The sequence below is a fragment of the Prenolepis imparis genome, unplaced genomic scaffold, assembly GCF_030444845.1.
Source record: "Prenolepis imparis isolate NDT839.2.m4 unplaced genomic scaffold, iyPreImpa1.0 SCAF_8, whole genome shotgun sequence".
Taxonomy (NCBI): domain Eukaryota; kingdom Metazoa; phylum Arthropoda; class Insecta; order Hymenoptera; family Formicidae; genus Prenolepis; species Prenolepis imparis.
Genome location: NW_028141166.1, coordinates 15,174,375 through 15,195,121, shown reverse-complemented (window position 1 = coordinate 15,195,121; position 20,747 = coordinate 15,174,375). Strand labels below are relative to the sequence as shown.

At 34.6% G+C, this 20,747-nt stretch overlaps 2 protein-coding genes and 1 long non-coding RNA gene across 3 annotated transcripts in view; 1 reads left to right on the top strand and 2 right to left on the bottom strand.

The window, feature by feature from the left end:
• The window catches only part of LOC145939682 (uncharacterized), a 29,784-nt gene extending 25,100 nt beyond the window's left edge, over positions 1-4,684 (bottom strand). Inside the window, exon 1 of the mRNA XM_083044176.1 lies at positions 3,617-4,684. The gene's annotated coding sequence lies outside the window, so the exon portion shown is untranslated. The remainder of the gene's footprint in view (positions 1-3,616) is intronic.
• A 12,698-nt stretch (positions 4,685-17,382) lies between these two features.
• Positions 17,383-20,546, top strand: LOC145939912 (uncharacterized). Its single transcript, XM_083044549.1, has 6 exons — positions 17,383-17,782; positions 17,870-18,039; positions 18,145-18,393; positions 18,462-18,622; positions 18,783-18,872; positions 19,082-20,546. The coding sequence occupies exons 1-6, from the start codon at positions 17,658-17,660 to the stop codon at positions 20,156-20,158; spliced, it is 1,872 nt and encodes a 623-aa protein (XP_082900675.1). The 5' UTR covers positions 17,383-17,657; the 3' UTR covers positions 20,159-20,546.
• On the bottom strand, positions 18,041-18,551 carry LOC145939915 (uncharacterized). The gene is made up of 2 exons (XR_014425916.1): positions 18,427-18,551; positions 18,041-18,351 (listed from the first exon to the last, which is right to left on the bottom strand). It is a non-coding gene; the product is annotated as an uncharacterized LOC145939915 (long non-coding RNA).
• Positions 20,547-20,747: the final 201 nt, after the last annotated feature.

Genomic DNA, 20,747 nt, shown 5'->3' with positions numbered 1-20,747 from the left:
GCGAAATCAAGTAGCGTAATAATGCCCGAGACTCCACGACGGGGAAAATAAAGCGAGAAAGGAAGTCGCGGCGGTTCCATTGAATTCGAGGACGTTCTCGCGCTCTCTTCCGTCGTCTGTCAGTTGCGTGGGGGTGGATTAAATAAAATTTTACTTGCAGCTTAACGATATCTGTACAATCTATGATTGAATTTCAGCATTATATTATTCTTCGATTGTTATAACATTATAAAGCCCATCCCGCTGCACAATAGCAATCTCCAAAATTTTAAAAATCTCTCAAAATATAAATATATACAGTACCGGCCAAAATTATATCACCTTTTGATTTTTTCAGCATAACTTGTTTTAAAGTGCACGGATCTCTACACGAATCACAACATATTTTGAAGGACGGTATAACATATATTGAATTATAATTCAATGTTATACCAACCTTCAAAACATGTTATGATTTGATAGAGATCCGTGCACTAAACAAGTTATGCTGAAAAAATCAAAAGGTGATATAATTTTGGCCGGTACTGTATACTATATATTTATATAATAAATCTATTTGTGTTATAATTAGAAAAAATATATATATATATTTTCTAATTATGACAAATAAATTTATTCTTTGCAAAAGTTACTTCATTTTACATCACTCAGTTTCTTAGAAATTGCTGTCGATCTCGCGAGTTTAACATCCGAATACTCGAATACTCGACTAATTAAGCGATCTTCTCCGAGCGCGAAATTTCGCTCCACTTAGTTCGCAATAAAACTCGCGTAAAATAAAGATGGACACAGGCGAGCATAATTGGGCGGATTGACCAGTAAAATGATATCAAGTTTTTCGGCCAGGCCGGTCGTATCTCAGCGTCGGCTGATCAATTAATGCCACGGTGTGTCGCCTCGTTTTAACACCGGCGAACGGAATGATGCAGGACGCTCGATAAATATGCTAATCGCGCACTCTTAAACTTCGCTATTCAGCCGCTGTAGATTCGTCAGCTGCGCTCGTAATATTAAATGACAAATTTTGGCATGTACTCGCGAAGATTCCATCCAAAAACTTCATCGTCGAAATCGCGCGATATCAAAACTGTATCAACTATAGTATGTACAACCATTTAATGAAACTTATTTGACACATTGCTATTATATTTAAAATAAGAAACTTAGCACCAATGCTCATGTAAATGAAGTAAAGGAAGAAGGATAATTATTCTTATTTAACTATGATTAATCAATTGTCTATTGACAATAATAAAAAAGTATCCATTTCAGTGAGACTAATAACTGATTAAAATTTTTAAACATTTTATGTTTCAAAGATTTCAAGGTTTCAGGACTTGAAAATTTCAAAGATCCAGAATCTTGATTTCAATGTTTAAATCTTTTTAACATCTTAAAATTTCAATTTAAAGTATTACAAAATTCCCTTTCTCTCACTACGTCTTCAAAGTTTTGATAGAGATCGTCGATTACTACATATCTTCACGATATCTTTTCATTTTTCTATATTTATTAATATTATCGTCTTGCATCATCTTTTCGACAGCGTTATGCAACCTTTATCAACCTCAACCTTTCTAATTATTCTAATTCTCGATCCAAGGAATCTACGAAATCAGGATGGCGGTGGCGCAGTAGCCATCTAGACGACTTATCCCACGGGAGAGAGTATTCTAACGATACAATGAATAAACAACGAAGCCGCGCGCGGTTGAGTGAGCTTGGTGAACGAGGCCTTATTGGGATATTAATCGCCGTACCGAGGCGAACGTGCAGCTCCGCACCGAGTGTTTGCACGAGATTTGAAGAGGCTGCAACGCGAAAAGCTGCCTTGCCTATATACCCTCACCCGCCGCATCTCACCCCGCGCGCTTTTAAGGGCAACGAAACACTACAAGATCCCTCTCCTGGCCGTGCGGTGCTCGAAAGCCCTAAGTACTCGCTCGAATACTCGGATACTTCGGACACACGCTCGAACGTAGGGTACTTTTAGCTAGGTAGCACGTAAGTATAGGCGCGAGCAGGCAAACGAATCCTCGAAAATAATAGCCGTCGGTGGTACAAAAAAGAAAGAAAGAGAGAGAACGCAAGGTATTTATAAAACATGGACGAGGCGAACTAATTGTTCGTTAATTTCCAGTGGCACTCACGCACCGTTACTGCTTCGACGTTTGTTTACATCGTGTACGCTGTTTTGGATACGCGAATTGTTACGCTCCCCTTCGTGACGATTGTCGAGGCGCTCTCGAATGCTAAATGTTTTTATCGCTATAATACGCGATACATCGCGTAGGTATATATCTGAATAGTTACAGGAGGAGGAGATGGAAAGAGGTAGATTGCTGTGTTTGTACAGAGCGCAGATGGACGATGCGGTCGTCGGTTAATCACGTTATTTGCACCGACATCTTCTTCTGGATGTAGAAGATGCTCGTTGCGAGATAAATTCGAGTCTAATGAAGATCGGTCATTGTATGGGCGATAAAAATAATAAAGTGGCAAAGCGATAAGATATTAAGAATTTAGGCGATAAGATGTATTAAATCTCTATTACACAATAGTATAAATATTGTCAATTTATAAAAGCTGCATTAATGAAGATAAATAATTCGAGTATCGTAGACTACCAATTTCTATATTATATATCTGCAATATAATTTGTTTTATAAAGATTTGCGTTTTCTCTTTCTGCTGTGAGGTCTTAATATTTCTTGCTAAATTTGAAGCAATAATTAAAATTGGAGAATAAACAATCTGTTCAATTTTATCAGAAAATAATGTAATCAACAATTAACGCAAGGAATGTTATTTGAAAACCCAATCACATAGAACGGGTGCTCACACGGGAAAAAATTAATCTATTTAATACTCTTTGGATGCAGAAAAGCGGTATATATCTTCGTTTTATCCTTCCATGAATCATGGCTAATTACACTGAACCTTTGATCTCATAATCTACCCTTCGATTGATGAACTAAATTTTGAATATGCGTACGCGACTGCGTTACGCTCTCTATCGCAGACGAGCTATCATTTTGTTATTGAAAATATTTGTTATACGAAGATATATGTTATATTAATATTATTCTTTGTCATCAATACATCTTTATGACAACAACAGTAACAATAATAGATAATATATTTTTGGGTCCATATTAATATTTCTACGGAAATTTGTATGTTTTACTTGTCAAATAAAATAAAAATCAATGTCATAAATGATCGATAATACAGATTGAAAAAGACGATTATTTTATATACTTTATATACTATAAGTTTTATATTATTTTAATTATTAATCTTATTATATATGTATATATGTATATATTATAAATTTAAATATAAATAAAATATAAGTAACTTCTAATCTGTCTTTAAAATTCGTAGAAATTAATATTTCGTAAATTTATCTGTATTACATTTATCTATATCATACAAACTGCTATATTACTATACTTCAGAAACAATTACAACTTGGAGAACATGAATATAACGTAAAAGAAATATGAGATTAAAATATAAATACAATGTTAAAAAAATATTGATTATTGTTCAATTTATTAACAATTCTTAAATTAATAAAAAATGTTGCTTTTTCTTAATTGTTTATACTTACAGAAATTATGGGAATTTCACCGTCTAATCGAACCCAGCAGCACAGCTCACACAACACGACTTTCTTTCTACCAGCCCGAACACTTTCACCGACTTCCGATTAGTTTTCGAACATCCAACATTGAATATAATTCAAGTTTCGCGTAAAATTCTTTCCCATCAGTCACAGTACACGTTCTTCATACCGTCCTCGGCAATTGTACAAATTTGTCGCGAAGAATTTCAAGCTACACACATCGCGACACAAGTCGACGACACTAAATTCAAGAAACTCTCGTCCTCATCACAAAAATAGAGTCTCCGAGACTTGATGGTTGACACATCAATAGTCAACTTTACAATATCCTGATTGTCCGTCGGCATCATCAAGATTCTTGGTTCCAGTCCTCTAATCAATTCACATTCCATTTTTATGATCACCAATAACGTCCCATCCCCTTATCTGGTTTCTCCGTTTCATTTTTAATTTACTCGTAATCATCCAGATATAAATCTGGAATCTCTTTGCATTTGATCAATTATGATTTGGAATTTCGCGAGCACGAAGAATCATTCGATCTGTCTCAAAGAAAAAAATATTGTTTAAACATTATTATCATTGAAATCAATCATCCTTCATGTACACCAAAATTTTTCCTCCGCTATTCTCCTTCGTATTTCCATTCAATTCGATAAGTTTCACAGCAGAGAGTCTTTAATCTTGAAGCGCGGTCCACGATTCCACGGCTCCAGCCGACGTCACACAACCCGATACACAACTTGGATCACTTCCGGGAAAACTCCTAATGTCCAAAATCAATGAGTCCGATGATTTCCGATGAATGGATCGTGAATGGATCGCGACGGCGACCCCGGGGCGACGGTTGAAGGCGCCGTTCACCGCTGGTGAGGATGACGTGTGTGCGCTGCCTGCTGGCAAGCCGCGAGAAGGTTCCAGCTGCGTCATGAAGGGTGAAGGGCGAAGGGGAAGGTTAGCAACAACCACCACCGGCGTGGGCGGTACGATAGGCGGAGCCGACATCCATGGCCTGTTTCTCGTTGCTCGACCCGTGTCACCCCGTAAAATTCTTCATCCCCACGTTTCTCGACGAGCGTTTCTCTCTTTCTCTCTCTCTCTCTCTCTCTCTCTCTCTCTCTCTCTCTCTCTCTCTCTCTCTCTCTCTCTCTCTCTCTCTCTCTCTCTCTCTCTCTCACTCTCTCTCTTTCCTGCTTTTATCCACCAGGATGTCACGGCGCGGCTATTCCGTTTCTGTCTGCCGCGCGAGTCGCTCGAGCTCGCGACAGAAAGGGCGAGGTGCGACTGGCGACGTCAAAAGTACAGGCGAAGGTTCGCTCTCCTCGCTTTCGACACTTTGCATCGATCTCCTTTCGGAGCCGAGGCGTCGACTCCTTCTTAGCCTAATTCGTTCACCGCCACGTCGGCCAACCACCGATCCATGCCGCTCCGGAAGCCAGATATCGGCGATGCTCTCTCCCATGCACCGCCGCTCATTGGGACTTGTAAGATGTCTTGATTTTAAATGCCACTCTTTCATTTTTTTAAATGCCAGTAGGATAAATTGTCTTTTTTTTCTTGAAAAATTACCGTTTATACATCAAATTTTAATCTCAATAAATAATTCTTCGATCCTCATTCAGAAGGAGAAGCGCGGCCTAATTTGTTTAAATTGATGAGTTTCTAATCATAAGACGTTAAATTTAAAACAATTTTTTATATCTCTGATAAAAAATATCATATTTCATATAATCTTAACAAATACCTATGCGCATTAAGTTTAAAATTGTCTTCTATTTGAATATTTTTCTGAACTTTTCATTTCTGAATATTATATAAACTTATGTGTAATTATTTTTTATATATAGATTATATAGATATATTATACTATTGCACAAGACTTGCATCTACATAATAATGAAATTTTATTTCTTTTTAACTAGAAGAAAATTTAAAAAGAAAATGTGTGCTCGCAGTAACTTTCAGATTTTATAACTAACTTTGTACACATATTATATATTTTTCATTTTGTATAAAATTTTTATTTTACTTGGAGAGAGGAAGGTGATAATCTCTCTGCATCAATCATTTGTCAATGTTAGTAAGAAATTGTGGTACCCCAGTTAGATACAGCAAATATATATATATATATCGGAATGAGAAAAGTGACTGGCACTCCAACGACTGGCCGTGGAAATCCAATTTTCTCCCGGGGCACAAAAACACGGGGGTGAAAAATGGCGCTGCAGTTACGGCGCTTACTTGCCGTTCGCGCAGCCAACGCTTATTAAAAAAGTATTTATTTAGAAATATCCGGCGCGAAAGGTGAAAGCGCCGGCGGTGAAATGCATTGTGAAGGCGCTTCGTGAGAGAGGGGTGAGTCGCATCGGTCGCTCACAAGGGGTGTCGAAGAGGAGGACGTAGACGAGAGAGAATACGCGGGGTAAAGGGGGGAACACGCGGGATTTCGGCCCCGCGAGGGGTCGACGAATGGGGTGACGAATGAATACCGAGTATGGATTCGCTGGGAGCCAATAGGGGTGCGTGATGTCCTCCCTCGTTCGAGAGAGAAACGCCAATCGGGTGTTCTCGCCGTTGGCGTAGCTCTCGGCGAGAGGGATGAGGTATATAAGCGATGAAAGGAGAAAGGGGGGTAAGCGGGGGAAGCAGGAGTGGCACGACGGTTCGACACGACTCTACCTGCCTGCTCGGCTGATAAAGACAGATAGACACCCTCTTTTCTCTCCCGATCTTCCGTGCTAGATCATGCCAGCTTTCACTAAGACGGCAACCCCCGGTGTGACACACAACCGCATCTCTCTCTCTCTCTCTCTCTCTATCTCTCTGTCTCTCTTTTTCTCCCTCTCACCCTCCCTCCTTTCTCTTTCTCTCTCTCTATACTACTACTACTACATCTCGGTATAACCACCCATTTTACTCAACGACGCCGCGATGCGCCTCGACGCCTCTTTCTTCGGATTACACCGTTGCCCTTTAAACATCGCTTCGCCTCGTCTCACCCCTTCCATCGCATCGATATCAATACCTCCCGCGCGTAATTAACTGAAGAGGAACACAAATTACGTTCCACCGGTAGGTACGTCTTTATCGTTGTGTATATCTGGGAGCTTCAATTGTACCCTCTAAATGGACTTGAAGACGACGCCGAATGATTACTTTACGATCTTTCCAACGTTATACACAATAGTACCGCCTTGTTTATGTAATATATGACATCTATAATTCGCGTTTAAATAAAATTACTATTGCTCATTTTATGCTTGAAATTAATCGAATCTATTATTATCTATATTAAATGTATAATCTTATTTTTTTAAAAAAAGATATGTTTGTTCTGCTAAATTTTACGTGAAGAGAACATTCATATATTTTCGTATTTAATACTTAACAGAAACACTCATTCATCATTAACTAGATCGATCTGGTCGCACCAGCAACGTTTTATTGACAAGTCTCAAACTAACAGAGAATTTGATTCGGGTCTGAAGCGAGAGACGGCCGGTGAGACTTAATTCGTTGTTTGCAGTACGACGAGTTTAGCGTTTGGCGCACGTGTCACGCCATATGACGAACGTGTACATCACAGTGTCGCACGCAAGCACTTACGCGACACTCGAGAGAATTCAAGCTCAAACATTGACGCGAAGTACATACATGTCAATACAATATCTCAATAATGATGGACCAACAATCAGCCAAGGAAAAATTGTTATCGCTAACTTTTAAACGATATAAAAGTAAAAAGAATTTATATATTCTTTTATTTAAACTTTATTTTAATTTAATTTAAAGTATCGAAATTTTTATTTAAAATAAAAGAAATAAATTGTAGTAATTATCTTTCCATTAAATGTGTAAAAATGTGGAACGTATTTTTACGTCTATTTATTATATATCTAATAAGATGTTTTTATAAACTGATAATTCCAAATCTATATTATATTCCTTTATGTGCTAGATCGTAAATTATTATATTGTATTAATGTTTATTGAATTTGCATATGTCTTATATGAAGAAAGTGTTGCAGACGATTTATATATCGTCAATTTATCATTTTCTATTATTTTCTACTTTAATTTTACTTGACATCAAATTCGCTCGCTAATCAAATTACTTGGCGTTGCATTTCGCATCACACTGTTAGAAAAATTTTTCTCCATGATATAGGAATCGTGAAATTTTTTCCGACGTCAACTCGAACTAACACGGATCAAAAATACGAGATTGAAATGAAAAACAGAACTCTATGACAATTGCGCGCTGTCACTCTATCAAATTCATTTCCGGACACGTATGTACGTACATACGTACATAGTTCCGCGCGGATAAGCGTTAAAACAAGCTTTCATCGTGGAGCGCGACCGCGTTTAAAAATAAAGAAGGCAGCCCAACGTTATGGCCGAGTGTAATCTCGTTTCCATCACTTCACGAAGTGAAACTCCGCACCGCTAGTCCGAGCGATTACGACCCCTTCATCGCTCGCGCGTCCGCATCCCTCTCTCTGCCGCGTCCGTAAGTTTCTCCGTCGCGCGAGGGGGAGAATTACCCAGGACAATATATCAGTTTACAATGATAAAAAGCAAACACACGGGAAATAACGCGAGGAATTACTGAACCGAACAATATGTCCCCTGTCTCTGGAGAGACGGGGTGATATTTCGAGCGGTCCGCCCGGCCAACAGCATCCGACGGAGGGTGCGCCGCGCGCATTTTCCTCACAATAGCGCGAGCACCGCGGCACCGTTTTATTTCGTGGGGGCGACATTGAAAATTGTCTCATTAACGCGAACTGAAACGATCCGACGGCCAGTACCGATGTTTCATTAAAGCGTTGTTCGTTGCGCGCGATGATTAAGTTAAGAGCACACTTAAAACTTTTCAATGGACCACAAAAGAGTACTTTATTTTTAACATGAAAATATAATTATCTACCTTCAACATAAATTATTATTTATGTCTGAAAAATCTCTCTCTTATTTATTATCTTCCCTCGTCTGTATTTTTATCTTTTTTTTATTGTAATTACATTGACACTTGACTTGTGATATTAAAGAATAGAGTAAAATTTATTGCATATGTTGAAAAATATCCCTACGACTGATTAAACGTACGGTAAAAATCCTTGAATTACTCAATGTACGATCGAGATACGAAAGGCGGCTAAAAATTGGTATCTTCTCGCTTGCGGGTGCCTCTTAGCGAATGGTGCTCGTGCAAGAACCGCCGACTAGTGAGGTAAACTCGAGTATCTACGACACAAAAGCGGTGGTGCGGAGTAGTCGGTGGTGGCCGTAAGGTTAGGTATGGGGATGAAGGAGTCAGCCCGGCTGTTGGCCCGAGGGGGTGGCTTTTCCTCGGTCCGAGCATTTCGTAGGCGATGTGCTTCCAGCCGGAAGCTCACTTCGCCTCGTACGACTTGTATTTCGCATCCTTCTATTTCCCTCTCTGTTTCTCTTCCCCCTTTCCCTTCCTTCTATCTTTCTCTTACATATATATTGTCTCCGCTGTTCGCAAATGCGAGATGTAAAATCTGTCTCACTTGCGCCGCATGCACGCAAGCCACCGGCAAGAAGTAGACAATTCACAATTAGCAAACACAAACAGAACTATGAGTAGCCTCAAGTTGCCTGGGATGCGACAGCAGCGGGCTTAGCCGGAAGCGAACGGTGAGATAGAGGCTTCTGGGATGCGAAGCGACTAGCACGACGGTTCCTGAGCGTCAGTCTTCACTACGAAATCCTCATCCTCTTCTCCTGTCCCGGTCCGACAGTGAAGACATGCGTATACAGTGTAATCCGTAAACAGCTATTCATATTATAGATTGTGTTGGTTATACGTTTAGCAAAAAAAAATATATAATTTTATGCATCATGAAATCAAATAATATAAAAATAAAAATTGAGAAAAATAATTTCCAAATTTTATCAGAGATATATTAAAAATTAAATATCTTTTCCTGTATATATCTTGAAACTTTATTAATTGCAAAATTTTAGTACTTTATATCTTTTGTGCCTGCATCATACTTTGGCTTTTACCTTTTACTTTTAATTTTTAATATTAATTAAATTGTAGATAATAATTATGATATAATTGGTAAGTTAATTATAAGTTAATTACACAATACAATTCTTTTAGATCAATTAGAAATTGCAGAAGATTCAGATTTCGTAAAATGTAGACTGACTTTTTTCGCGTGATATTGAAAAACAAGAAATTTGAATGATAAATCTGAAAAGATTCAATCACACATAATCTCATCGCATAATCTGACGGATTGTGTATGTTATCTAACGACTTTTAGTCGATCAACGAAAGAATTTAATCATTTAATAAACCATATGAGACAGGAACCGTGGATTTATCGGTCTCTCAGTGTCAGTACACCCGGTATACACGCGCATCAGGCTCTCACCGTTGCGTTGGAACACTTGAAGCTCCGACCAGTTACGGCAACAATAGGCTTTGTCTTCGCGCCGTCGGCGCTCGCAAATTGGTAGAAATCTTGATTAAAGGTGCAATTCTCTCCGCTCCTGACTGCAGCAACAAATATGAATTGCACCCCCGATGCTCCCGTCTCTTCTACATCGGATGAAAATGGAAGAAAACGCGTTGTACTACGCTTCTTAATTGCGCACAGCATCCAGAGAGAATCGCTATCAATGATTCTAATTGTAATATATGTGTTGTCTTTATACTTTGACAATGAGTACAAGATAAACCTGTTATCTCTCTTACAATAAACGAAATATTTTAATAATCAAACTGTCATTTTGTTCATGTCTTCTCTCAACAAAATTTACGCTTTATGTTAGACAAGATTAGCAGCCAATCATATAAGATGTCAAAAACATTTGATAAAAAATGATGGCTGATTAATATATGTAACGTAATGTAGAAACAATTTCCTGAGTATTATATTTCTCACATACACTTGTATATAAATATTGTTAAACAGTTATTATTATAAATAGGTCTCTCTCTCTCTCTCTCTCTCTCTCTCTCGAATAAGACCAAATAATTCATATTTGCAGATCAAAATAGAATTAAATCGAAAAGAATAGAAACAGCAAGCCTGACTGAATGTGAGGACTCGTAAGTTTCTGCTTACACGATGTATATTGGCCATCACATCAAAATTAATCCTATTTTTGGATTATGTGACGACTCTCATCGATGTAGGCAAAAGGAAACGAATTCTGGATATCGAAATATAGCATAGAAATGGAATATAACGCTTCGTATATGACAGATGTGACAAAGAGCTTGTCGCCATAATCCGCCTAAACAGTTTGCCCATGTGATGTCTACAATAGCACTGGAACTATATTCATACAGTCGAACACGTCTCATTATACCTCAGAAATCCCTAATAATCTTCTATAAATCTACCTATAAATCTCTTTATCTAATTGTTGATATACTTGCTTCTGAATAAATTCTTTTCCGTTGATACTTCAGACTTACATATTTTATGAATTTGTAAGTTTGACGCAATGGCTATTTTCCGATTAGATGATATCAATTTAATTATATTTAAATATAATAATATAATTTAATTTAATTATAAATATCAAAAATATTTATAATTAAATTCAAATATAAGATAAATAATTAATGTTTGATAATGCTAATATATAATAATATTTTATTATATATTATATAATTATTATAATTATTATATAATTATACATATATAATTATATTATAATTACTATATAATTACATTATATAATATATAATAATATTTTTATTATTCAAGCATTATTTAATTCTTTGACCTGACTGATACTTGATTCTTCTCGCGAATGATTTGTTCTAATTATTTCATCAATTTAATCATTTCATATTAGCTACAATATACAAACATTTTATTTTTTTTGATAGAATATAAAAATTTGACGCAATGGCTATTTTCCAATTAGATAATATCGTATTTATAATTAAATTGAAATATAAGATAAATAATTAATGTTTGATAATGCTAATATATAATAATATTTTATTATATATTATATAATTATTATAATTATTATATAATTATATATAATTATAATTATTATATGTAATTATATAATAATTATAATATTTATGTAATATATAATAAAGTATTATTATATATATTAGCATTATCAAACATTAATTCTTATTTTTCAATTTAATTATAAATACGATATTATCTAATTGGTAAATAGCCATTGCGTCAAATTTTTATATTCTAGCCAAAAAAATAAAATGTTTGTATATTGTAGCTATGAAATGATTAAATTGATGAAATAATTGGAACAAATCATTTACGAGAAGAATCAAGTATCAGTCAGATTAAAAAGTTAAATAATGCTTGAGAATAATTAAATATATAGAATAATTATATATAATATATAGAATATGTGTAGAATAATTATATATAATATATAGAATATGTGTAGAATAATTATATATAATATATAATAATATTTTAATTATTCTGAAGCATTATTTAACTCTTCTGACTGATACTTGATTCTTCTCGCAAATGATTTATTCTAATCATTTTATCAATTTAATCATTTCATAGCTACAATATACAAACATTTTATTTTTTTGGATAGAATATAAAACTCAGAGAATAGAGTTTTTCGATTTATTGTTAGAATATCTCGAATTAATTCGGATATATTCGGGTATGAATTAATTCGGATTATAATTCGGGTATGTGATATAATCATCCTACTCTAAAAAATTAATAAATATCTTTTAAGTATATAGAAAGAACTTTAAATGCTTATCTATTGAGAATATGTAAACTGTAGACATTCTCTCTTTTTTTTATTAGAAATTGGGCGACCCCCCACCTCTTCCGTTTCTCTCTAGCAACTTTATATGATCGCAATTTTGGATGCGTGTAGCAAGCAGAGCTGCCCGAAGGCTTCGACGCGTTCATGCTCATCCTGTGCTGAGCACACATCACAAAACAGAGTCAATTTACATAACGATAATTGAAACATACATGAAAGGACTTTGTAGTCCCAGCAATATCATTATGAGTATCAGTATGAACAAACTATTGAATTTTTGAAAAAGCATATCGATTTTACATTTGTTACACATACGTATTTTGCGCAAAGAATATTACAAATATATTTAAAAATGTGTCTCTAATTTTTATAATATCTCTGTCGTTGAAGTATGTTTATAAAAAAAGCCACATAGAACACATATATGTATAGAACTTAAAATTTATTATAAATTTCAATATCACTTTTAAACTTATAGACAAAGTTAAGAATGCATTTCTTTAAATAACATCTGTACTGAAAAAGTCGTAATGTATTCAATATATCTTACAATTAAATGAAAGATTTATTGCATGATTTTCAATATTAAATATTTCAGATGAATGGTTGCACATATATATTTATTTTAAATAAATAATAATTTCAGACACAAAAAATGTCTTTCAAAATAAAAGTTAATTCTTTTATTGTATTCTTGAATATATTATCTCTCTTTTTTGCACGTTATTTAAATAAAATTATAAATAAGATTATAATAATAATTATTTTTTTAGAAGATAGGAAAATTGATATTATAACTCTTATCTTGTTATATGATTATATATCGAATCGAATATAAAAAATCGAATCCTTATAAATAAATTTTAATGGTTTGTAAAGGTTTAACTTTATATCTCATAAAATCTCAAATATTTAATCCAAAAATAATACTTATGTTATAACATATATGATAATAATTCTGAGAATATATTCAAGATTAATATCATATTCTGACTTACCTTCGATGTTAATATATATATATATAATAATAGACAGTAGATTTAAATAGCACAGCAACCGGTCAGTTAAAATTCATATAAATTTAAACGCGTTTTAAATATAGGTATGGAGAAATTAAATCGGTTATAGTTATAATATGTATTAAACATTCGGAATCTCAATTTTTAAGCATAGATGAACAAATTTTGTATGCAACAGAAATAACGTTTCGAATATGTAATCATAAATGAAAATAATCATAAACTCGGAGTCTAGCATTATTTAATAATTATTATATATATAAATATCCAAATTTAATATTATGTTTAAAAATGCAGATTGCAGTTATTATATATAATATATATATTTTTTCTCTCTCTTTTTATATTTTATTTAAAAACTATTAAGATTATTCTTTCGCTTAAAGCACCGATGAGAGACACACGAATGAATATAAATATAACTTTTCAAAGATATCTAAAGTTTTATCATTATTGCATATTAGTATATGTAGATATGCAAATTTTTGAAAGGTACAATAGTTATTTAAAAGTAAAAATGCTCGCGTGTTTATTAAAATTAGCCGTTTTTAATCATATCTTCGTCGGTACGGGAAAACTGTCTATTATCTGTCTATCCATTGCAGCTTCTTTTTTCTTGATGAAGTTTTTTTTTATGATTAATCTACATATACAGAAAATATTATATATGTATACATGCAATACACTCACCGACACGATGCGAAGCAGCGGAGCTCTATAGTACAAAGCGTTAATCTATAACATATAAAAAAACCCAAATTATATATATACAAAATAGTTTTCAAAATAATTAATATTTGAAAAAGTCAATAATGCGCAAAACTTTTATTCGTACCGTAAAATATATTTAATAAAATTGCGTCATAAAAATTATTAAACTTTTTAATTCTTTTTTTAGATCTTTTATAGAAAATATAATAAAATTTAATTTTTAAAAAGTAAGCTAAATAATTATAAATTGTATATAAACAATATTAAAATTAAATATAAATATAATATATATAATAAATATATATAATATAAAATTTTTTATTATATATTAATTATCTAATTCTAATAAAGTTTAATGCAATAATTTTTTTTTTGTTTTTCTGTAAATTAAATTATTTTAAATATTCATATTTATTTTTTTTTCAATTTATTTTCTTTTTTAATTTTATTCCAAATTTATTCTTAATATTAACCTATTTTAAACTATATTTTAATTTCAAAATTTAAATAATAAATTTAATATAAATTTGTTTTAATTATAATTTGCTTACCACATGGTTGCTCCGCCGATGCTCGATGCCTCCGGGCCTTCTCTTCCTCCTCTTTTGTACGTACTTGTAGCGTCTTTTTGGCACTTACACAGCACACGATCGCGATAATAAAATCATGCGTGCATATTAATCAGCAAAATAAAATAATCGCACGACACTTTGAACGACACTTCCGACGTTAAGCGTACGCGACTTTTCATACGGCACTCCCGATTTTAATCGTACGCGTATTTTATGCATTTTTGTTAATTATACACAATGCATATTTAAGAGAACAGCACGCGACAATTATAATTATACGTAGCTAAAATTTGCACAGCGCGACGCACGAAATTTACGCGAAATGTTGCTGCAGTGATGCCGCACCTATAAAAATAATTATAGAGATTATAGTCTTTCGCGATTAATCGAATAAATTATATAAATTATATTTCGTCGAATAATTAGATTTAAATATATATAAAATATGATTAAAAAATGATGAATTTTCATACAAAAAATTGTGTGTATTACGAGAATTTTATTATAATTTATTTATGAAAAATTATTAAAAGTTATTAAAAGTTTTGAAAAGTAAAATATTCAAAATCCATCCTATGCATTACACTATACATTTATGCAAAATAATGAATCGTTATCGCGGCGAGATAATTATTATACTTTTACAGGTAATATATAATAAACGAAATAAGTTATGACCTTACTTTTACGACAAGGTCGTTCCGCCGTTGCCCGATGCCTCCCCGGGCCTCCTCCTCTTTTATTCCTACTCTATATAGCGTCTTCATAATTACACAACACGCGCTCGCGAAAACACGATTAATTACGACAACGCACGCGGATTAATCAACAAAATAAAATAATCGCGCTTTGAACGACACTCCCGATGTTAATCGCACGCGACTCTATACGACACTTCTGATTCTAATTGCGCGATATTTTGTACGGAACTCTCGACGTTCGTACGTGACTTTTCATACGGCGCTCCCGATTTTAATCCTTCGCGTATTTTATGCGCGTTTGTTAATTGTACGCGACGCATATTTGAGAGAACAGCACGCGACAATTGTAATTAGACGAAGCTACGATCCGCGCGGCGCGAAGCACGAAATTTACGCGGGATGTCGCCGCAATGATGCCAACTGACAAAATACGCGGCAAGTCGCCGCAATGATACCAACTGATAAAATACGCGGCAAGTCGCCGCAATGATGCCACCTGTAAAAATAATTATAGAGATTATAGGGCCGGTTTCACCATCTCCGATTAACTCAATCGACCGATTAAACTATATATCTTTGTCTCTTTTCAGCTACGTTCTTAAAAAGAGACAAAGATATAGTTTATTAATCGAATAAATTATATATAAATTATATTTCGTCGAACAAATCAGGTCCAAATATATATGAAATATGATAAAATATAATTTTTATATAAAAAATTATGTGTATTATTATGAGAACTTTATATAATTTATTTTATTAAAAATTATTAAAAGTAAAATATATCGAAAATAAAATATCCATCCTATGGATTACATTCTGTAAAATATGAATCGTTATCGCGGAGATAAACGAGTAATTGTTATAATTTCACAAGTATTAAATAGTAAACGAAATAGTTATAATCTACTTACGACAAGGTTTTGCTCGGCCGTTGCCCGATGCCTCCCCGGGCCTCCTCTTCCTCCTCATCTTCTTTCGTTTGCAGGTTATCGCGTCTTACACAGCAAAACGCTCGCGAAAATACGATCACGCTCGTGCATTAATTAGCAAAATAAAATAATCGCACGACAATTTGAACGACACTCCCGACGTAAATACGTTAATCGTAGGCGACAGACGCGACTCTATACGGCACTTGCGATTTCAATCGCGCGATACTTTGTGCAGAATTCCCGACATTAATCGTACGTGACTTTTCATACTTTGGCACTTCCGCTTTTAATCGTACGTACCTATGTATTTTATACGCTTTTGTTAATTATATGCGACACATATTTGAGAGAACAGCACGCGACAATTATAATTAAACGAAGCTACGATCCGCGCGACGCGATGTTTACGCGGAATGTCGCCAGTAATGCCAACTGTCTAATTAGAAATTATCAATCTTCCGCGATTAATCGATCATTGAAAATATCGATCCTGATCGATCCTTGACTTCTACATATAGGGTGCGTTCGGAAATCCTACCCATGGATTTCTTCAAAGGAGAAGCCTTCATTTGCGCACAGTACAATTGCACACGTTGCAATTGCACACCGTGCTATTAGACACATAAAGTTGCGCACAGTTGTTTTGCCCACAGTTCTTTTGCGCACCGTTCGTTTGCACACCGTGCAATTGGACACGAAAATGCGCGACACACTCTATTCACACACACACATACACGTGGGGGTGCAAGGGGGGCCTTCCCCCCCCCTCCCGCACCCACCCCGCCGGTAGGGGTGCCTAGCAGTACGGTGCGCAAAAGAACTGTGCGCAACTTTATGTTTCTAATAGCACGGTGTGCAATTGCAACGTGTGCAATTGTACTGTGCGCAAGTGTACAAGTGAGCCTCTCCCTCTTCAAAGTAGCTTCTAATTGGCCAATCAGATCTGTTCTCCTTTTGTTCTGATTGGTTAATTAAAAGTTACTTCTATCAGTAGGTTTTCGAACATACTCATATACTGTCAAATTAGGTAAGGTTAAGTTAGGTAGCAACGCTATCGTGCAATGCATATACATGTACTTATCTAATTTGTTGTAAAAGAAACTTTTTTTATATATTTCACATTGATTGTATGAAAGATACTGCAATCACAGTTTTTGAAGAAGCAACAGAAATAAAATATATATTTTAAAAGTGAAAACTTTCCGACATGACAAACATACAAAGAAAGTAAAAGAGAATATATGTGAATTTTTTAAATTTTGTTAAAAAGCCGCATCCCTCTTCTCTCTTTACTCCTTAAAAGTATTGAGATGATGGAAATGACACTGACAGAAACTGTAGAGGAGAGTAGCGAAAAAATTCAAACCAGTCCTCCGATACAGATAATACGAGTTCCAGTGAAACATGCTAATCTAGGGATACGAAGTCATGCTATGTAAGCTTATAGAGAAACATATATTTGTTTTCTTTGATTATATATATCTTCATTCATGAAAATTATAATACATTTCTTACTTTGCAGGGATATGAGTACAATGGTAGAATTGACATCATTTAGTACACTTGGAAAAATACAGCCTTTCCTGGTGACTATTACGACTACTGCAGCTTTATTAGTGGATTTACATTGTCATTTAACAGACAAGGAAATTTGCGGCTATCTGGGTGGACACTGGGATATCAATTCACACAGTACATTTCATAATTACTGCATTTAATTATATATGAAGTACATAATTATTGTATTTTATATACAATTAGAATATTGATTGATTGAGTCATTGTATTTCGTTGTAGATCTTTCTATAACATGTGCATTTCCATGCCGATACTCTGGCAAGGAGAAGTCGGCTGCAGCAGCTGTGGAAGCTGAAATTGCAAGAGCCATGGAATGGAAACGTGTCACACTGGTAGGATGGTATCATTCTCATCCACGTTCTCATGCATCACCTTCATTAAGAGACGTGGATTCTCAATTGGATTATCAGATCAAAATGAAGGGACCTAGTGATAATGGATATATACCGTGTGTAGGATTGATATGCTGTGAGTATATTAAAAACTTTCTTTTGCACATACAGTATACTTTATAATTATCCATTTTTAATTTATAGCTCCTTATAATATGGATGGCAATTGCTATGAGTCAAATTTTAACGTCTTTTGGTCTCTGCCACCACCTGAAAATAGACCTCACGAGTATCCTCGACCAATGCTTCTCAGTTACACATTATCACAGGAACATTTTCTCTCTCAAGATACTTTGGAAGAGATTGTAAGTATTCCTTAATGAATAATTCACATATTTCAATATTACTACTGTATATAAATTAAAATTCAGTTAAGTAAGATGTGAAATTTAAAGATAATTAGATTTACATAAAAAAGATTTTATTTATTATCATGATTCTCACTGTTATCATTTACTTTTGTAGAGAAGATGTATAGAATATTATAAGAGCGAAGGTGGCATCGATTTTACTGCCATTTTTAACAACAATACAACATACCTCGAACGTTTACGAGTGAGTAATCATTAACAATCATTAAAAATTATATTATATAAATATATATTAATATATATTAATAATATAATAATTTATATTATAATATATATTAATATATATTATAATATATTATTAATAATAATATAATGTATAAAAATATATTGTAATATTAAATTAACTTAATAAAACTTATTAAATATTATGCTAATAATCTCTAATATTAATAGTGTTCTCTAGCATCGAAATTGCCTGGTCGAAATAGATCAAACGGCTCATACTGGGACGTGATCAGGGAGATGATTTGCCCAGGCTCCGAAGACGGCAATACGCCCGACTTCTTAACCATGAAATTTCCCTTGGTACCTTCCTCGGAATCACTTGGACCACCCGTTCCGCCAGGTGTGGGTCTCACAGCTAGTAACGCGGCTGTTTTCCTCGCCCCGGTCAACTTCAAACCCGACGGAGGTGCCATAATCACTCCTACATCCAAGCCGTTCGTGTTGCAGCCGTCGACCTCTCGTGATGGCATTAAAAAAGACAGTATAGGTCCTAACGATGCCGCGTCCATCACGCAGATAAAAGACGGCAATTCCATCGTAAGCTCCAAACACATATCGCCATCGGAGATAATCCCGAGTTTCCAATCGGGCGAGCTGACGGTATCGGTGAAAAATGCCAAGTGCGATTACGATTTCGCGCCAGCAGACTTCTCGAAGCTGTCAAATCCTCTAGCCGTCGACGGCATCAAGAGCCGAACAACAGCAAACTCTGATTTTCCCTTGGCGGATATCACGCAGCAGATTACCAAGTTTTCGGATCTGACGAAGCTGGCCAACTTCTCCACCGCCGATCTGGCGAAGCTATCTGGCTTCTCCATCGCGGACTTTACGCGAACCTCGTCGCCCTCGCCGTCCACGTATATGCGTAATATCGCGAATCTGTTCAGTCCCCTCGGCAAGATCTCGCCGGCGAAGGACATGGAATGTAACGAACGCAAAGCGAGCGACTTCGTCACCGTCGACGCGATTTCGTCGCCCTTCAAAACTGCCGGCTCGGAGGCAGCTTGCAGAAGTTTCTCGGCGAGCGCCGAGGATTATACGAGCGATCGTAAGAAATTGGAAGCGCAGGTCGACTCCGCGAAAATCGGCAGACCTGGCGAACATCAAGGAACGGAAGATCTGACAATATCGAGTGTTAAACCTGACTTTGGAGGCATGTTGGACATGACGATGTTGCATAAGAAGCAACAACCGTCGCAATCGGCCGACATGGGAGATTCCTTAAATCTTTCTAAGGATCGTTAAATCTGTGTAATAGTATACTCGAAAAAATTGCATTAACGTACAGTTATATGTAAGAAGATCATCATATATCTAAGGATCTTATATATTTGTATATTTTATTTTTTATTTTTTTTTTTTTAATAAGGAGAATGTTACTGAAGTTAGAAATTTCCATGGCATATAATTCTCTCTGTTGCATTTGAAAGCTACATATATTGCAGTGATATTTCGAAATTTATTACAATTAATATAATTACTATATGTGAATAATAATGAATAAGTTGCAATACACAAAATATTATGTAATTATAATATGAGTATTATTATAATTTAAGATGTGAATTTGATTATATGGTACATATTAAGTATATATTTTATATTTATGAAGATTATTTAAAATATAATTTCTGAATAATATCAGGAGAAAATCGCGTATATCTAAATCTTACTTGTTTTTAATAATAACTTCAAAAGATAATAATACTGATTTATCAAATGTATTAAATGTATCCACGTGTGTCATGTGATAGAGACATTGATTACTTTTGAAATCTTATCAAGTCAGTATTTTTCTGTAGCTTATGATAAAGCAAACAATTATATTGCAAGT